This window comes from Saccostrea cucullata, unplaced genomic scaffold, assembly GCF_032062105.1.
Source record: "Saccostrea cucullata isolate Sc308-1 unplaced genomic scaffold, CSIRO_AGI_Scuc_v1 ctg938, whole genome shotgun sequence".
NCBI lineage: Eukaryota > Metazoa > Mollusca > Bivalvia > Ostreida > Ostreidae > Saccostrea > Saccostrea cuccullata.
Genome location: NW_026931372.1, coordinates 115,955 through 137,287, shown reverse-complemented (window position 1 = coordinate 137,287; position 21,333 = coordinate 115,955). Strand labels below are relative to the sequence as shown.

Sequence of the window (21,333 nt, the reverse complement as noted above, 5' to 3'; positions counted from 1 at the left end):
AATTCGCCAAGTATTAAACTCAGCACACACCACTGAGCATGGACTGACAAAACTGTGTGTGAGTTTTACTTTCTAACATTTCTACATTGAATTTTTCTGGATTATAGTTTTAATATTTTTCACTAATACACAACAAAATTGCCATGTGTGTGAGTTTTACTTTCTAACATTTCTACATTGAATTTTCTGGATTATAGTTTTAATATTTTTCACTAATACACAACAAAATTGCCATTCTTTTAAAGTAATGAGAATATAATTGAAAATTGTGAAAAGATATGTCAATGACCTAGTCATGAATTCAAAGTTTCAATAACTTAGAGTTACAATAACGTAAAGATTTTTATTATAAATCAGTACAAAATGCTAAAGCACCATATATATTTAATGAAATAATACAGAAGTTTGAAAAAAAAATAATATCAAATTTGTGTCCACCAAGCAGCTATGAAATGATTTAGCAAGGAATTTAAAAACAAAAGAATCAAACAACATTGCCAATCTTTTATTCAATTTAGTTATCAGTTTTGATCAGTATCAGATGTAAAAAATAAAGCTTGCTTGTGATAAATATAATTTGCTTAGTTAGTGGTCTCCTGTCATGTTCACTCCTTCTGATTCAGAATCCCTTGCCTGCAATAAAAAAGAAGTAAAAAAATAAAAATTGAAATTAAAAGTACTACAGTTATTTATGTACTAAAGAAAATCTATCACAGGGAAAATATCAATATGATATTCTGTAACAGGATGAATGAATATTGAAAATTCTATAAATTTCTCAAATGTGTTAAAGGGACTCCGATCCTCAACCAGGAAGGACAACTCTATTATTTATAATTTGATTCAAAAAGTTTTAAAATTAAGCTTGAAAATTAAATCTTTTCACGCAACAATTTTCATTATGTACCTCTCAAGTGCTTCAAGGTTTTTTGAAGTTCCTAGATAAAAAGTTGAATTTTCTTACCCCGTTTAGGCATTTTAAAATTACATATATCAAGAAATTGGTGTTCATTTTAATCTAACCATATATATACCAATGTTTATTAATAAGATATAAAATCAGAAGTGCTTTATGGTGCTTTGCAATGACAGGAGAATCTTTATACAATTTGAATAGAAAATGATCGAAGTAAATAAAAGAAATTAAAGTACATTACATGTATAAAAATTGTGAAATTTCTTCAAAAGCCTTGATACCTATGATTTTTTTTTCAAAATGTGTTAATTCATCAAATTTGAACTGGAAAATGCATAGCTGTTGTTTTTAATCGCAATCCCTGAAAATATATTTGAGATTTATTAAATTTCTTTACAGTATAGAATGTGATTAACTTCAAAGATAAAGTTTGAAGATTAATTGTGGGTAAAAACACGTTACTTTGAAAAATCAGCGACGTGTCCGTGAGCATTTTCTATTAGTCAATGCTTGATTTTCAGAATCTGAGGATCAGAGTACCTTAAATACTTCCTGGCTAACTCATAGATAGAAAAATCGCGACAGAGGATAAATATGCTTTTTTACCAACTTTTCTTCCAATATATTGCTAAAAATTTATGTTAACTATTTTTTTTCAATCTCATAGCTGCAAGGATAGGAATGCCTCAACCTCAAATATGAAATTACAGCCTACATGTATGACTCCGTGTTATGATTTATTTTCAAGACAGGCCTGGATCAATTGGAAAAGTTAACGAAAAGCTAAAAATAAGAAATTTCAATACCTTGATATTTTTTTACTGCATGATATGGTTTTTTAAAATATTAATGACAAAAATTCTGCCCAACTTCTTGGATAAAATTGATTGAAAAACAAAATTCCTCTCCACTTGTATAATAAAATTCAAAGGTCAAATATGAACATCTGCAAAGTGTTCCTCTTTGTCAATTTTATTTTTGTAAGAGTTTGTAAAAGTAATGATCAAGTGTGTTAGTTCAGAAATTCTGCTAATTTGATAAGTTTTTGTTTGAAAGGTTAGGTTTAAATTTTAAGTAATGAACTGATGTTAATGCATTTTAAGCTAACAAACTATTGTGATACAAAGTGCTATCATTTCCAGAAAAAAAAATTGTATAAAATACTGAACCACAAAAGACTAAAACATTTACCTTTAGCAATTTCACTTGTCGTGCAAGATTGTCATTTTCTTGTGAGAACATCTCCTTCTCTTTCTGCAAAAAGTTCACAAAAATATTCTAAATCAAATTGTTAAATTCAAATACATTTTGTTGCTTTAGTCAATTTTCAAAGCTGCATGGAATTTGAATAAACTAACAAGTAAAAATATCTTTCCAGATAAAACTGTGATTTAATTCTGTTAAAGCTAATTGCTTTTCTACGTCGATGCGATATATCCTGGTGGGCTTGAGATAAAAGATACCACAGAGTCTGACACTTCTGTTTCATACTTGGATATTTTACTTGAAAAAGATGCTAATGGTAATCTAACAACCACACTATATGATAAACGTGATGACTTTAACTTTTCTATCGTCAACTTCCCTTACTTATGCAGCAATATACCTTCATCACCTGCATACGGAGTACATATATATCTCAGTTGATTCGATACGCAAGAGCATGCTCTAAGTATGAACAATTTCTGAAACGAGGTAAATTATTGACAAGCAAGTTAATGAACCAAGAATATCAGCAGTCTCGTTTAAAGTCATCATTTCGTAAGTTCTATGGTCAATACAATGACCTTGTCAGCAAATACGATTTATCATTGAGTCAAATGCTGACTCACGTTTTTCATACCAATTGTTAGTCCATTATTTAATGAATTGACGACAGATTTTTTCCGTTATTTCCTGATTATGACAAGGAGCACAGGGCGGGTGTGATCGGTCGGCAGGGGATGCTCACTCCTCCATGGCACCTGATCCCACCTCTGATGTTTTGGTGTTTTGGGGTTCCATGTTTGCTCTGCTCTTATTTTGTATTGTTTTATGGACTTTGAGATTGAAAACTGTTCGTTATCTCCATATCTTTTTGCTTCATAATCTTGTAGATTTGGTAAGAAAATTTTTGTTTGCATATGATAACGACTAAAATTCCTGTAAAACAACATCTCTTTACATGAGAATTTTTGGTGACACTGTATATTCTATAACACTTTGTACTGAAACTTTACGTGTACAAAATGATGCTAGAATAATTGGAAACTCAATATTTATTATTTTGAAATGAAAACGTATCAATATCTCAATTAAGAAATTCCCACGAAAGAAAGAAAATAGGTTTAAAAAATCAAACCCTTTATACCTGCTAAACAAGAGTATATCCAAAAATTTCAATTAAACTGTGCATTCGTTTTTAGGTGTTAAGAAATAAATGTACTGGAACAAGTAATATTACAAAACAATATTTTAAAAGAGGGGCAAAAGTTTATCAACAAAATAATAAAATTAGCAACTAAACAACGAAAGTCAACACAAAATATTCCCCCAAACAAGAAGAGCACATGAGAGAGAGAGAGAGAGAGAGAGAGGGATAGAGAGAGAGACTTACTATTATGGCTTTTAATCGAGATTGAAGACGATCAATTTCTCGTGAAAACAACTCCTTTTCTCGTTGTACATTAATCTCTTTTGCCTATAAATATTCGTATAATACTCGTGGAGTGTACTGTTTTACTGATTGCCAATTTAAAGTACCTATGACTGACTGATCGGACGTGCCTAGCGGGTGGTCCGGATTTTTTCTCCAATTTGCTTTTGAGTACTAAGATTGACACATTTCCCTATAATACTAGAATCTGCATTTTGAGAAGGTCCCTAAAATACCTAGTAGATGGTAGATTTTATCGCAACTTGACATGTCCTCAAGTCAAGATCAATTATATACAATATAAATAATTAAACAGTTTCTTTAATGTATTTTTTTTATATAAAAATAATAAAACCAAGTTGGTTTCCCTAACATCTAAGATGATTTTCCGCAGAATTATGTTCCAAATAAAAGAAAAAAATTATAGATAAAATAGTAACACTTTCAACTATAATTCAATTTCATCATAATTCAATGGCTAATATGAAAATAAGCACATACCCTGGCACTATTTTCAAGTGTTTACCTTGCTTCGTCTATGTTCTCGAATATTAGAAGACAAAGTGTACAGTATTGGGTTGAGTGCAGAATTAATGGGCAACACAAGAACAATTATCCAGGCATAAACCTCTTGTGATACATCGATGCCGTAAAACGTCAGCATACCTGAAATAATGCAACGATTTTTGATTATCTCAAAATACTACATACATGATTTGTATGTTTTTGTGGGTATATTGTTAACATTGTTATTGATTTATTTTTATTATATAAACATTCTCCTTTTTTGGGAAGGCTCAATCACGGTAGCTTAGTCGACAGAGCACTTGTCCTGTGATCAGAAGGTTGTGTGTAATTACGACCACAATAGACCTAAGTCGATAAAAAGAAAATTAGAGTTTGCCGATGTTCCTTCGCCAAGCGCTCGGCACTTTGAGGTGAAAGTTGAGGGGTCTTCTGATGAGACTTAAAACGTCCAGGACCCCAGACAATACATAAACAATTCACATACACATGCAACTTAGCCACATATGATTCACAAAATATTATGAGTATCATATGAGAATCATATGTTTGGTTTCATATGAGAATCATAAAAAAGGGCATCATATGTGAATCATATGAAGCAAATCATATGATTTACATATGATCCACATATGTGAATCATATGAAAATAACTACATATGATTTGCATATGAATGATTTAAGTATGTTTCAAGCCATTAACATATGAGAATCATACAAAAAGGGCATCATATGTAAATCATATGAAACACTTATGTGTGTTTCAAGCCATTTACATATGAGAATCATATGAAAAGGGCATGTAAATCATATGAAACAGCTATGTGTGTTTTCTTTCAATATTTTTTTTACATTCTTGTACACATTCAAAAATAAGATATTTCTGCTTTAGATGAAAATTTATTCCATTACAATGATCTATCTTCATCGGTTAAATATTTTAAAATATCTTATAATGCTTATACAACTTTTTTTAAATAATATTATTCTCATCAAGAGAAATAACTTATTTTTCACAGTGTACATTCTAAACAAGAAAATATACAAACAAGTCAGTATCATTTGTCGATACATGTATTTAACATATTATAAAATGAGTACAAATTATAAGATTTCAGCAAAATGATTAAGTAGTTAAACATGTATACATGTACATGTACATGTAATATTGTGCTTTCATGTCGTTTGCTGCTGTTGCTGCTTGTTGTAATTTGGGGTCACCCTGCTTGGCACACCCTTGCTGCTTTTAAATGTCACGACCAACAATCGCAAATATCAAAATAAACGTTAATGAAATCATGTTTGTTTGTTTTTTCCTCCTTATTAATAATTCAGTTTATGTTTAAAATTTTTCAGCTTTATTTCAAATTCATGTTGTGTAACTTTGTTAGAATTTTGATCAGAAATAAGCCTTACATTGTACAAGGATGAATGAATAACATAACTAAGTCATGTACTTGTATGAAAATACCATATGACATGAAAGTGTCCACAGCAAAATTGAAATATCAGCAATAACATTTGTCATGTATTCTCTATTGTAAATTTATAAAAAATCAAGTTATTTGATATTCCAGTATACAAATAAGAAAGGGAAATCTTTACAGGTCAAATTCAGACAAGATTGTGTACATCCTCCCCAATTCATAATTATTTCATGTATTTCCTTGTTGTTTTTCCTTCTCTGTCTTTCAATATTTCCAGTTGTCCTCCCTCTGATCTGACTATTTTGAGAATCCCTTTGAACTGTACCAAAAATGCAAATCCCCTTCCTGAACAATTTCTTTGTGGCACAGAATAGTCTCTACAAAAATTTAAAAAAAATTAAAAATAATATAATTCTTGAATTAAAAAATGAATTCTACAAGTTATATTAAAGTAACTTTTTATCAGCAAATAAACGTATTCCAAACTTATCGACACAGATAAGATACGAGATAAAACTAATGTTACGAGTATATATGTTATACTAGATGTTTTGTGAAATCCTATGATTTAATTTGCAAGACAATTTCACTTTTGGAAGACATGCTTCATAATAGAATTATAAAAAGCATTTTTTTTTTATTTTTGACAATGGAATTGAATTTTGCAAGACAATATTACACTATTGGAAGATATGCTTCATATCAAAATCATATAAAAGCAATTTTTTTTTTAAATTTTGACAATTGAATTTGGAATGTTCAAATAGTATTATACATGTATAATTCAAATTGCCAAAAATTAAGAAGATTCTGACACAAATATATTACTTTTGGACAAAAAATTACAAACAAGTAGATAGGCAGAAAAACAGACTTTGTGATTCCAGGATATCCCAAACTTTGTTGGGAAGAATATAACAAAGTCTATTATACAGTGTGTAGTTACCTTAACTTTGAAGCAAGCTTTGGATCTTTGAATATTCTCTTATGAGAGGCTGACTGTATATTGAACCTATAAAACAAATATTCACACAGTAGATATTTTCTAAGCATAACTAAAACTTAAAGTACAAAAAAGAGAGAGTACAAGTTTGTAGGTTCTCAATAGTCTTAAATATCTTACAATTTACCTGAAACTAGGTTCTCCATTATATTGTGTTGGAAAAAAATTATAAATGTCAATCAATGAATACATAGATGTAAATATTCAATAGATTAGCTATCTGATGTACTTTCAACTCATACACATGCACATGTACTTGTACCTTGAAAGTTGCCACTGTTATTATTAATTTTTTGCTGAAATTCAAAAATTCAAGTTACTCCCTGAAGTTCTTGTATAGTTTCATAGCTTTTAAAGCCAGGAAATTCTATTCATACTTACCATATTTTAAAAGTGCATTGGATGACAATTGTTTCATAATGTAGAAAAAAACTTCTATATTACTGAGTTGAATTTATTTTTGATGAAGTCATGCAAACAAAGTAGAATTATAAAGGAAACAAAAAGAAATTATGAAGAAATATTTTGTCATAAAGGAGTCATTACAGATGTTATGATATGTATATATAGTTTTCATGTGACGTCAGGCATCTTCCGGTTTTAATAGCGGCGGCCATCTTGGAGGTGAAACTAGGGCAAAGCGCCAAAGCGTAAACATGTAAATAATGGTTAACTACTGTGCTGTTATTGGCTGTACGAACACTGGGGGGAGGGATAAAGTGTCGTTTTATCGTTTACCCGCTATAATTACAAATCAAGGCGAGAGAACACATCTGAGAGACGGGGGAGATTAAGGCTTTCACGTATTAGCAGGGCAGATTTGACGCCATCGTCCTACCCCTATGTACGAGTCTTTTCCGATCATTTTGAATCAGGTAAACGGTTTTATGTTAAGTATATTTCTGTATTGTAGTTTTAAAAAATAACAACGATTGGCTAAGATTTGGGAATCTCGGCTTAGACATGCCCTCATTAAAAGAATTATATATAATGTAGTTTACTAATTTATTATGATGATATTGTTTTTAAGTACAGCATGTCGTTTACTCGTTATTTGAATGGCATTTTATATGAAATATTAGACCATACAGGCATGTAGCATCAGGAAGGGGCCTGCCCCTTCACCACTTTTCCAAAAATAACATTAATTTACCATCGAAAGTGTTCATTGAAAGGCTGCCCCCCCCCCCCCCACACACACACTTATGTTATCTTTAAGTTCTTTATTTCATAAACTTGATGAAAAATTATTTCAATGGTATATAACAGTTTAAACAATTTATTGTTCATATTGTGACAGTCTGTTCTTAATAACTTTAAACAATTGTAGGAAAGCCAGCACCACTTTATAGGGAGGCAGACCTTGACTGGGGGCCATCTCTGAACCTTGGACACCAGAAAGTACTGACCACACCCACATCAACAACGGGGAAGAGATTGAAGGAGAGGAGAGGGCGAGGAGTGTGTGGAAGCTCGTAAGTCCTTGAAATCTTTGTTCAACGCCCGGGAATCCGAACTCTGTGAAGAGGCTTGTGTCAGTGTAAATTCAACCAGTTCTACGAGTGCTTCTGATTCAGACGTGACAGAATCTGGGACCGATATGGGTAAATGCACCCAAACATATTAAAGTAGTGATGTTATAGGTGCTATGAACTCTGAACTTAACCGTTTGACAGTCGAAAATATCCAGCTGAGGGAGAAACTAGCCAGTGTTACTATATAAGAAGACACATGTAAGGATGATGATGAGAAAATAAAGTTATTTACAGGACTTCCGGCATTTTCTGTGTTGATGACTTTGCTTTCATTTATTGAGTCCGCAATCCCCCAGGGAAACCAGAGTTCTCTGTCAAAGTTCCAGAAACTAGTGATGATTTTAATGCGTTTGAAACTCAATTTGCCAGTGAGTTATTTGGCTGAGAAGTTCCTGTTATCATCATCATGTATATCTAGGATCTTTCTTTCTACATTGCACGTTCTACATTGCAAACTTCATCCCTTGATTTACTGGCCAACCCAGGATGAACGAAGATTAACATGATTAACAATGCCCATGGAGTTCGGAAAGCATTTTGGACTTAAAGTGGCCATAATTATTGACTGCTTTGAAGTTTTCATCGAAAGGCCTTCCAATTTAGAAGCCCGTGCACAAACCTGGTCATCATATAAACACCATAATACCGTCAAGTTTTTAATTGGGATATAATCACAGGGAGTCATATCCTTCATCAGTAAAGGGTATGGTGGCCGGTCAACTGACAAACATATTACAAGAGACTGTGGATTGTTAGACAAACCTTGAGTATGGGGACATTGTTTTAGCAGATAGGGTTTTGACATAGCAGAAACTCTTGCACAAGTAAGCTGCGAATTAAAAATCCCTGCATTTACAAAAGGGAGAACCCAGTTATCAGCCTTAGATGTGGAGCGCACCCGAAAATTAGCCCATGTGAGGATTCACGTGGAACGTGTAATTGGACTTGTTCGAAACAAGTATGAAATATTAGAGGATACCGTGCCTTTGGACTATTTGATTTCCGTAAATGGTTCTACACCAACAATAGACAAAATTGTAAATGTTTGTTGTGCTTTGACGAATATGTGCAAGTCAGTTGTACCATTTGATTGAAGAAATGTTTGTTGTTACAGTACAGTCAAAGAATGTGTAATACTGCCAACAGATTTTAAAAAAAGGATGCTCAAACGCTGTTTTAAAAGTCAGTCAAAATTCATATAACTGTGCCAATTGTTGAAAAAGTTCATAGTTTATCTATGAAATTATATTTTACTTTTGTTTTATACGTGTTAATGATGTTATTGATCAGTCATAGACGAATATACATGTTGTGCCAATAGGTTGAAAAAATATCATTATGCACATTGTGCCACCTGTTTGCAAAGATAGTTCATAGTTTATTTTTCTTATTAATAATTGATTTTTTATTTTGTTATTTTTACATGTTATAGTTCATTTATTTATGAGATAAATATATTAAAATTGTCTTTGATTTTTCTTATTTGAGGTAGTATTGATGTAAGCCTGAGATGAATTGGATTTTGATGAAATCAGCCATAAATCAAAGTCAGTTATGGAACTCAAAAAAACTTCTTTTTTTCCCCTCAAGACCATAAAATGAGAACAGACTCAAGTTAAAATACATAGTTAATGTATTAAAGTTAAATATTTTTTATGAAATTAAATGATTGTATTCACAATTTCACATTGGTACAATACAGTACAAACAATATTCAAAATCTTAAATTTTAACTTCAGTCTGTTCTCAGTTTAATGTCAAGAAATCCATTTGCTTCTTCGCATTGCATCCCCTGCAAACAGGAAATATATGTAATGGAAGACACAAGAACTAAATTTGGTTGAAGATATATTCAAAATGCAAACAAAAGAAGACAAACACTGAAGTTATCATTTCATTGTTATTGCTTATTTTCTAAATAGCTAGAACGATGAGAAGAATAAGCAATAATCATATTCATATTGACAGTGCACAGGGAATGAACATTTAAACATGCATTAAAGAAATAGTTGAATACCGTATAATCCCTATTTACCGCCCCGGGCGGTAGAAAATTGCAAAAAGGGGGCGGTTATTTTGGTGTTCTCTTTATGATATTTAATGTCATATTTTAACTTCAAAAAATCATTTGAAAATAAAAATAAATACAAGAAACAACTAAGATAATGTCTAAGTTTACTTAAAGTGAAGATAATCCACCCAAATTATGCTAAATTGTTCATTTTCCACTGAAAAATTGGATGATAGACAAATTTCATTTTCACTGTCTTAATTTTTTTGATACGATTCTATTTGATTTTTATCACTTACAGGGGGCCCTTATTTCCTGATAATTGAAAAGACCTAAGGGGGCGCTTAGGGTAAAGGACGGTTAATAGGGATTATACGGTATACTGTACATATTTATCCTGACAATATCATCATCAATTATAAGTTTTATAATATATATATAACAATGAGAGATTGCATCAGATAACGAGCTAATCAAGTCGACAAAGACACTCTACAATCTGAAATAAAATACACAAGTCACTTCTTACTGCATCGTCGCTTTGGCTTAAATTCTTGGATTTGGCTGCAATCGGGACAGTACCATTTCCCCTTAGGTAGGTTTGATTCTGTCAGCCTCAGACATGATAGATGGAACCGTTGAAATTGACAATTACGGTTGTCACAGGCCACCATTGTGTCAGTTTCTCCTTTCCTACAGAAACAGAAAAGTGTGTCCGATTCCAGCAGTTCAACCAAGGATGTTGGAGTAAACTTCCTTGAAAAAGACCTCCCAACAAGTTCAGGCATAACAGCCAATGAGTGAAAGTCAGTTGCTTTGGTCTTCATTTCCTCCCACAGTTCATTATTTGGTTCAATTCTTTCCATGTGAATACCCGGTATCTTTTTCTGTCCATACGACAAAGTCTGCATACTCCTTTTCACATACAAAAATCTGTGTTTGGATCTGATTGTAGTATTGATGGTTTCTTTTAAGTCGAAGTCCATCTGGTGTATCCTCCAAGCAATATTTTCCTCCAGTGTAGAGACTCAGGGATGTCGACCGCACACAATTTGGACATTTGATTTCAGCTACTCCCTGGCCACAGCAACCACAAGACACAAACCCATCCGGGGAGGTTCCAATCACAGGATAGCTTGTGTTAATGCAAAATCCGGGATCTTCAACTGTAAAGTTGTCATGGATATGGCGCCTTGCCTCACTGTAGACTTCACGGGCTTGTTTCTCATGTGTACAGCCCCATGTACTTGCTGGTGTTTGTAACTTTGAAATTTCTGGGTTGCATATGGCCCTTATTAAGCTTTCAGATGGGGATGCAGGGTTGCTGTGGCAAGCTGCATACATGCAGGGTGCTGTTATGCGACCACTAAGAAATCTGTTCCATAGCTTTGTGGTAGCTTGTTGTTTGGTTGCTTTCTCAACACAGTCCGATTCTTCTTTTGTCACAGTCACTTGCACTTTTTCACAGACTTCCATAATATCCCTGAACGGTGCCTGAAGGAGATCTGTGTTAAGCAAGTCATTTAATACAATTGGAAATTTCTGGTCCAGTGCTTTGGGAATAAATGCTTCTTGGAATGAATTTGTGACACTTAATATTGCTGACTGTGCTCCAGTTTGGCTGAGTTTGTTGAGAAATGTCTTAATTCATCATCTGATGGAGCATCTATAGCTTTAAATTGCATTCCTCCTCTGTTTTCATACGGCGTTTCTGAAAACTGTGAGTCCAGGGCCTTTTTCTTAGCTTTCGCTGATTTAAAGTCTATGTCTTCAATTCTGGCATAGGAGACTTCTTTCAGCAAAGCAGGTAGCCAGTTTCCATCACTGTCCTGGAATCCCGAACTTTCACTGATGCTTCAACTGAGAAAGCATTGTGGCTATGTGGGTGCAGGCCTTTCCCAAACCTGCCATACAGTTGCAGTGTGCTGCAAGAACTTTGCCCTCCGGCTGTACGATGACCCAAGGGTTAAGGGGGGGGGGGGCTTCACATAGGCGTTGTGAGTGCATTACCTGAAAGTAATAATTTAATTATTAATTAATTTACACCAACTGATTAAATCACTCAAATTCACAAGTACAGAACAATGCAATACAGTTAATTTTTTTTAGTTTTCATTATCTAAATGGGATGTTGAAGATTTCTAAGACATGAAGATTTGGATAGAAAATAACCTGAAACAAAGATTAAATTTCCATCCGAATCTACACTATCAGCTACGGAAATCTTTGATCTCAACATGATCAAACGATGCAGGTTTTTTTGTCCTATCTATCATGGCTTTTAAAACAAATTGTAACAAAAGACGCCATCTTAAAATGTCTTACCCGAGAAGTGTGTACGCACAGGCCATTCATTTCACACACTGCAACATCCCTTACCCATCCGCTCACGAACTGGTTATATGCTTCTAACCCCTTATGTGATTTCAGTTCATCGAGTGTATAAGCACTTGTTGTGTACAAGAGAAAGTTTACAATGTCGGGGTATGTCAAATAAGCCCATTTTTCCCACGTCTTTTGACCATTTCGCTTTCTCTATCTGATACGGGTCTTCTTTCTGAATTAAAGCGAGTTTGTCATCATATCTCTGTTTTGAAACGCTGTCTGAACTCTCTAGGTACGTCAAGGAACGATCGACTAACTTTTCACTTGATGCACCCCTTTGACATGGTTTGTTAATGCCTTTTTCACTCATAATGCGTAAACAAGCCCCACCTCCAATATGGTTGCCAATTCTATTTTGAGAGGGCGGAAGTCACGTGATCGAAAACTATCTGTACTTTGATTTTTTATTGCAAGTATTTATTTTTAATAATTGTGGTGATGCAATCGTCTGTCAAAATCAGCTTTAGGATCAATCGCCAGTCTTATTGAGAATCGGCTTTAGGCTTCTTGGAATTAATAAAAAAAGCAGCACGGTGACACTGAACTCAAGTTGTTGAATGCATCTATAGGCCATAAAAAACAAGCATTTGTCATTGAGTTGATGAAAGAATAGATTTGATAACGATCTCAACATTCAAAAACGCCAAACTACCAGACAGGGTTTCTACTTTCACTTTCAAATCAGTACGTAACAAAAGTCAAAACAAAGAGAAAACAAAGTAATGCCTTTAGCCTAACATGTAAATTGTAATGTTTACATCCATTCAGAAACAATTTTTTCCAAAATTACTTACAGAGCACTAACGTTATGTAGGTTTACGAAATTCATTAATTTAATAATTATGCAAGTGATGAGAGTATTATAGAAATAAGTTCAAACGAACCTGAAACCGTAATGAAAGGATATTTAAACAATATGAATTAAAGGTCTTTAAAAATTGTTCGATTACTTAATTTTTCCAGTGCAGTCTCTGCTTTTTCCAACACCCAGCACTTCTGCTGCAGCAGTGACGTCAAACATGAGGTGCACTTTCATCCGATAGAAGTCAAAACCGGTCCGGAAAAAATACAGATTATGTTGATTTTACTCAAGTAATAAACCAAACCCAAAAGATTTGAAATAAAAATCAAATTAATTCACTCTTTATCAATTTTGTCTGGGAAATGCATTATTACAGAAAAAAGAAAATTGTGAAAGGTTTTTTTATAAGGTAAGAGGGGAGTGTGGTGTTAAACAAATTAGACTTTTACATAGGCCTAAGTTATTGCCAACAAATTCTTTTGAATTAATGTACATTTAAATTTCTATTGATATATATAATTGAAATTGCAATTTTACTTGAGTATACCAAGGGCAAATTAGTGAACACTGTTTCATATGAGTCTCATATGATCACTGTTTCATATAATTCTCATATGATCAATGTCAAAATATTCATATGATTTTATCTGAGTATAACAAGGGCAAATTAGTGAATACGGTTTCCTATGATTCTCATATGATCGGTTTCCTATGATTCTCATATGACAAGTGTCAAAATACACATATGATTCTCATATGTAGGGCCTTTCATATGAGAATCATATGTAAATACAATCATATGATATACATATGTGTAATCATATGATTCTCATATGATTAGCCACATATGATTCTAATATGACTGTATATACATATGATTCTCATATGATCATCATATGATCCTCATATAAAAGGCAATGCATATGTGGATCATATGTGGCTAAATTGCCTATGTATATGAAGAGGGAATTCATCAAAAAACCCATAGAAATTCCAAAGGTGGGATCGAATGTCTTAAAGATTTACTCATCCTCTGCTGATTGGTCACACTGGCCGCCAAACTTATGTATTGATCTGGTCGACAAAATTATCAGTAGTCAATTCATTAGAATACAAGGCCCCACCAACTGGCATGAAACTAAAATAAAACAAAATGATATGATACTTTAATAAAATTTCGCACGGGTGGGAGGGGGGGGGGGAGGTGGCAGGGGGGTTCGGGTCGTGATTAAAACATTCTTGAATATACACTACCTGAGAATGTTTCTATTCAATATGACTAATCACAGCTTCATTTGTCGTGAGAAGAAGATTTTAAAACATTTTAATTTTTTTAATATTCCTAAGTAAAACTCTTCAATTGTAACTCATCCTACCCCACAGCGAGTGTTGTGATTAAAAAAATTGAAAAACTTTACTGGAAGATATTTTTTATATAAATATGACTAATCATGTCTTTATTTTTCATGAGAAAAAGAGTAAAAATGGATTCCCCATTTTGGGTCACCCTACACAATAGATTATGATTCGAATTAATTTGAATCTATTCTTCTTGAGGATGCTCGCAAATCAATACACCGTGTATTATTAATGATGGCTTTGTTGTTCATCGTAAGCTAGGTTTTTTTTCGTATATATTCCCATACAAAACATAACCTTCATTATGGCCTCAACACAAATCTGAATCTTCGCCATACCAACATATACTTAACAATAAAATAACAATGAAATAAAGATATCAACAATAGACGACACTTAAATAAAGGAAACGCATGCGTATAAAAGTGCTCAATATTTGATAATAAAAAGCGCAAGTTTCGTCTCCTTTTAAGTGCCTAATACATGTAGCATCCCCCTGCTATAATACCATCCAAATAAAGAAAATGCCATTTGAAAATGTTAATGGTAAGCAATGAAATATTGTACATGATTGATTTATTGATTGTGTATTGTTTGTACTGGACCTTCGTTTTAATGTCATATCCGAAAGACCATTGACCTTCAATCTACTGCTGAGCTCTTGGTGTAGAAACAGTCACTACCTATGTTTACGTCTTTGGTTTGGCGCGTCGCCAAGGACTAGGATGGAACCCAAGACTCCTGATCACGAAGCGAACGCTCTACCACTACCTTACCGTGACCGGCTAAATATTGTAGAATAACTTGCCAATGATTGCTATAGGTATCCAGCAAAGTAGATCTGTCAGAACGACGGCAACAACAGTCTTGGCTAAAGCTAGCTCACGGCGGACATTTGAAGTGTTACACACTCTACTGGATTTCAAGACTTCCGAGAGAATCACTAATTGACCAAAAGCGATAGCCAGAAAAATTATGAAATTAAAACCAACAAAAATGACCATAGAATATTGCCAGCCAGTTTGTCTATGGACTGATAACGGTAGAGATATACAGATTGGAGACTGTGCATAATAATCTCCGAAGAATGATATTTCCCCCAACAAAATAGGTAACACAGATACAGAAAGAGCAATGCTCCAAGTCACTACTGATGATCCAAACGTGAATGCTCTCCGTCTTTGAATAAAAGGGTACTTTATAGAGATGACTCTATCAACAGTTATTAATAGAACAAACATTAACGATGCCTCACTTGATATTGTTGCTAGAACCCCGGCAATTGTACAAAGATTGCTATGTCGCCAAGAATAGTCAAATAATCCATAGTTCCCTGTATACACTAAATTCATTACAGCAATGATATATAAATAAACTCCCATCAAAAAGTCTGCAACACTCAAATTTATACAAAAAACTATATAGGAAAGAGACCTGTTCTTAAATGTATAAATGCTACTTATGAATGCAATCACGTTCCCAAAGGTTGCAAGGAGAGCTATATACCAAATAACAACATTTAGAATAGGAACACTTATTAGCTGATCGCAAGAAGATATTTCGTTTTGGGGAGCAATGCATTCTACATCAAAGATGCTTTGCGGTTTTGCACAACATATAGAAAATACATCCACATGAAGTAATTTTAGATTAACCAATCCAACAAACTTTCCATCAACTGAAAAGATGTCATTGTTTTGAATATACAGATACTGTAAACTTTCCAAATGCAAGAAAAAATCTTTGAAAAAATTCTTAATCTTGTTGTTTGAGAGATTTAATTTTGTCAGTTCTTTCAAGTTAAAAAATGCCTTTTCATGAAGAATGTTGATCTTATTATGATTCAAATACAAAACCCTTAGATTATCTAAGGACTGAAAGTAGTGTTCTTCAATGAAAGTCAATCTATTGTTAGAGAGGTCAAGAAGAAGTAATGATCTTAAATCATAAAAAGCATTTTGACTTATTTTTTCTATTTGATTACTTCTCAGATTCAGATTTTGTAGTTTTCTCAATCCTAGAAAAATTAGATCTGTTAAATTTGATAATTTATTATCGGAGAAGTCTATTAACCTCGCAGATGAACGCGATAAAGAAAATTGGCTAAAAAAACGGATTGCACTGTTTTTCATCGTTATAAAATTTACTCTCAAGTTATATAAAAATTGCCAGCCCCCTTCCAAACGTTTTTTTGAAAAAAATATATCATTATTGAAATTCAAATCAAGAACGCTGAAAAATGTCGTTGAGTTTATCTTCATTTGCAAGGATGCTCGTAAAAATCTTGTTTCAAGAGCCAGTTCAACTGAGTGATAATTATAAGATGATGAATAAGATATTCTGAAACTATTATTTACAGATATGCGTAAATACATGTCAACATACATTTCATAAAATGAAAGAAAAATCATGATGTCTTTATTCTTTTTTTCATCCTCCAATACCCTAATTTCTATTTCAAAATCTGATCCCTCGAAAAGAGTTAATATTTTCAATTTTTTTACCGTACAATTCATCAAACTTAAGGTTTGTAGCTGTTCTCCAAGTAATTCTGTTTGAGTTATAGTGACATTGTCAATGTGGCTATTAAAAATAGCTACATGCTGTAAGTTGGGTATCTTCCTTTTGTCAATGCACAAAAACTCAATGTATGAATCTAAAATAGACAAGGAATAAACAGGAAGAGATACTTCAAAGTCAAAGTAAAGCCGACCACAGTGAACATTTTTCCATTCTAAAAAATGGTGAAAGTTCGCTACAGAACTTGAACATATACTTCTAAAGTTGTGGGGAAAACAGGAAATAGGACATAAGTGGGTAAAATTCCATAATCCTGAAGAAAAGGTACATCTGGGAGTCATGTCCGCAATCCTCTTATGTTTTAATAAGCCAAACCCCTCTATCCTTTGACTATCATTGCCAATATAACCCTTAGTTTGATACATTTGGCGAAAGTCATTGTCAGAACTATTCCCGAACAAAACGTCTGGTGAACATCCAGTCTCAGTTTTTAATTTTTGTAATATACTGTACTTCGAAAAATGATATCTATCTATGGATGAATTACACAAAATTTTTATATGATCCTTGCCCAATACTGACTGTGTGGAGGAACCTGCAACAAGTAAATAAGAAAATGGTAATTTAGGAATGCATATAGTGTTTTCAGGGTCTATACATGCACACTATACTTAAAATTTAAGGGGGCGACTATAATTTCCATTGCGCACAATTTCGCGCATCATAGTTAAATGAAGCGTATTTCCTGTTTTAATGCAATTTTTTTCGCTTAATTATTAAAATTAAACAAAAATAAGAAATTATAGGTATAAAAATGTAATTACAATTTTATATCACTGATTTTTTAACCTATTTTGCAATTGATAGATAGGTTGACGTCGCTTCAGTGTGTTTTTTCGACGTTTTGATAAACTGAAGCTTTTAAAGAAAGGGGTAATAAAAATATTATTAAAGAAAAAGTAATAAACATACGCAATTGAAATTTAAAACAAAAAAGTTTGAGAATATCTCCAGTATTTCTGTTATACTTTCATGAGAATCCATTGTGGACGTCATATTTTGTAGTACTCTATAAAAATTGTAAAATTTGCTATTTTTTGCATTTTGAGATGCCCCCTTTGGTAACAAGACAGTGGAATTTCGTGTTTCTTACATATATTGTATAATATAGTATTACTCATCAAATAGTTTGAACAAATTGTCTATTGTAGTATTTGTATGATTTGCTTTAAAGTGCTAAAAATTGGCATTTTTCCATATAATCCTATAGTAAATCTACCTGTATTTTGAGACGGTCACTCAAAAATACCTGGACGGTAGATTTCCCCCAAACTTTGCATGTACACTGAAGTTAATGTAAGCTTTATATGGTGTAAAAATGAACAGTTTCGCTATTGTAGTTTTGACACAAGAAAGCTATAGTCAGCCCCCTTAAGCATAATATTTGAAGTCTAAATAATTTGATTCAGAGTCAAATTAAACTCAACCGAACCTTTTGTACCTTTTTACACTTCACAGTCTCTCAATTAATCAATTAAATGATTTTTAAAAGAAATATATTCAGCTTTTGAATTTACTTAGAGCAACAGTAGAGAAATCTGTTTATGATAACTCTACATGTAATGGTCAAGAGAGAACTTACATTCTATTTCGTCACTTCCGTCGTAACAGTCCCTTTTCCCATCACAATAGACAGTCCTTGGTACACATTCTTTACTTTTATAGCAGCGAAACTCTCCTGAAGGGCAGTAATCTGTAACTGTGATATGCAAAGAAGAAAGAGAGTCTCGAAAAACGATTGTTACAGAAATGAAGGCTAAATGAGCAGAAATCATTAATAATTGTGATAGTTTAAAAACTAGTGTAGTCTTAAATTACATGTATTTTGTTTGTAGTGCCTGCGAATTCTAGTCAACTCGGCACCTGGTATACTCGGAATCTGGTGAACTTGGCACCAGTTAAATGATTTCGGCACCAGGTATATTCGGCACCTAATAAACTCGGCACTTGGTATATTCGGCATCTAGTTAATTCGGCACCTATATTTTATACGAATTACTTTTCACTTCTTTATTATATTTTTATTACCAATTTATTCAATTTTTCTAACATAAGGGGTTAATGAGTTGAGGATTTGCGACTATTACACACTGTTTTTTTTTTATGTTTCTCAACTTTCTTTGAACATTTTCCATAAAAGTAAATAAGTAACAAAATACTCGAAAGGTATCATGAAAAATTAATATGATAAAAGGAAATATTTTTAATATCATGGATCTAAATAACTGTTTTCTATATAAAAAATATATTTGCATTGCGAGTGAGTTTTTTTGTTTCTGAGCTAAAAAATGATAATACGAAATTGAATGTAGATATACATGAAATTCGATGTGCTTTACATACGCTCAAATTAAATTGTTGAAAAATTGTGTAACCTGTATCTTTATATAAAATTAAAGAAATGAAACAACAAGAATGATCTTATAAATGTTAGTTAATCTGAGAAAAGCGCCATACATGTGTATATATAATAGAACGAGGTTACAAACGGCGCTAGTTCGAATTCTTGTTCAATCGGCACCCGGTTTACTCGGCATCTGGTGAACTCGGCACCAAGTAAAGTGAATTCGGCACCAGGTATATTCGGCAGCTAGTAAACTCGGCACCTGGTATATTCGGGATCTAGTTAACTCGGCATCTATTTTATACGAGTTACTTTCCACCTATTAAATATGATTTTATTGCCAATGTTTTCAATTTTTTTAATGTGAGGGGTAAATTAATTGAGGATTTGCGATTATTACATAATAGATTTTAAAAAATCTTTCTCTAAACATTATGTATTAAAAAAATAAAATGTTAAAGGAGCGAAACATTCACCATAGAAGTAAACAAAATACTCAAACGGATCTAGAAAAATATGACAATAAGGAAATATTTTTAATATCATCAATCTTCATAAATGTTTTCTATTAAAATGATAGTGAATGATAAAATAGCAATTTTTCGATATCAAAATTTTGGCAAGCTGCAGATCTGTAGCGATATAATGGTTTTATATATTAATCTTTGACCTTAACGCTACAGATCCCGTAAATTGCAGAAAGGTGCAATTTACGGCGCAATATGTTTTGCGCACTTTTGGGGAGAATTTCTCTACTTTCTAGTATTGGTCAATAAAATACCTTTCACTCTCTGATTCTAACACATTCTATAGCCAAAATGTACAGTATATTTAATCCACCTCCCAACCATTTATAGTTGTCTTTACAGGCAATAAACTTGATTGAAGTGAATTTTCAGAAATCTAAAAATAATTTTAATCAAGCGAATTTATCACTTTCAGAGACGACTATAAAGGGTTTGGGAGATGGGTAAAATATACAGGTTAGTTAAATAATATGCCTAGAATTAGGGAATGAAAGGTAGTTAATTGATCGATGCTGGAAAGTAGAGAAATTCTCCCCAAAAATGTGTATAAACATTGCGCCGTAAATTGGACCTTTTTTACATTACGGGATCTGTAGCGTTATGGTCAAAGACAAATACTTATATAAAACCATTTGACGCTACATATCTGCAGCTAAATCTTGACAAATTATATACTAATATTGAGGAACATAAATTAAATTATATTCCAAGTTTTTCGGGCTTTGAAAAAAAATAACATTGATTATATTTGACAGATCATCATATGCTCCACATTCACCAATAAGTCAATATGAAAAGAGATTAACATAATGATTATAATTTCACTTCAATAAAAATTCTCAAAGCAGCAGGCTTGGTGGGAATCTACATGAGGTCGTGTAATTTGGGTTGTAAACGCACGTGTTATGACGAGATGTATTTTATTACCGAGTAAAGAACATTATCATTAGATTTCAGATGAATTATCTGACGCTATTATGTTACAATTAAAATGATAAAAAAATGTATAATACATTTAAAGTTTTTTTGTGTGTGTGTGGAAGCGGTAGCTACGGAAGTAAATAAATGTTGAATAGGGGCTCGTTGAATAGTTTAACAAATTGAAGTAGATTAAGACAGTAGCGAAAAAATTTAAATTCTCCAGTAAAGATATAATTCTCAATATAGCGAGACTGAGAGAGATATAGCAGTTTTCATTTAACATTGCATCATCGTTCTTTAAACTAAAAGCTATAGGTCTATAGCGTATCTGAGCTAAAAAATAAAAATACGAGATAATGTGTA

General features: G+C 32.7%; 1 protein-coding gene across 1 annotated transcript; it reads right to left on the bottom strand.

The window, feature by feature from the left end:
• Positions 1-438: 438 nt before the first annotated feature.
• On the bottom strand, positions 439-6,652 carry LOC134232360 (relaxin receptor 2-like). Its single transcript, XM_062714301.1, has 5 exons — positions 6,634-6,652; positions 4,078-4,217; positions 3,513-3,596; positions 2,108-2,170; positions 439-633 (listed from the first exon to the last, which is right to left on the bottom strand). Exons 1-5 carry the CDS (start codon positions 6,650-6,652, stop codon positions 586-588), a joined length of 354 nt encoding a protein of 117 aa, XP_062570285.1. The 3' UTR covers positions 439-585.
• Positions 6,653-21,333: the final 14,681 nt, after the last annotated feature.

Excerpts from the sequence above, each read along its gene's own strand:
- LOC134232360 (XM_062714301.1), bottom strand. Across the intron at positions 2,171-3,512 it reads CTCGATTAAAAGCCATAATA|AAAGAGAAGGAGATGTTCTC; the intron begins GTAAGTCTCTCT and ends AACTTTTTGCAG. Across the intron at positions 634-2,107 it reads GACAAGTGAAATTGCTAAAG|GCAAGGGATTCTGAATCAGA; the intron begins GTAAATGTTTTA and ends TTTTTATTGCAG.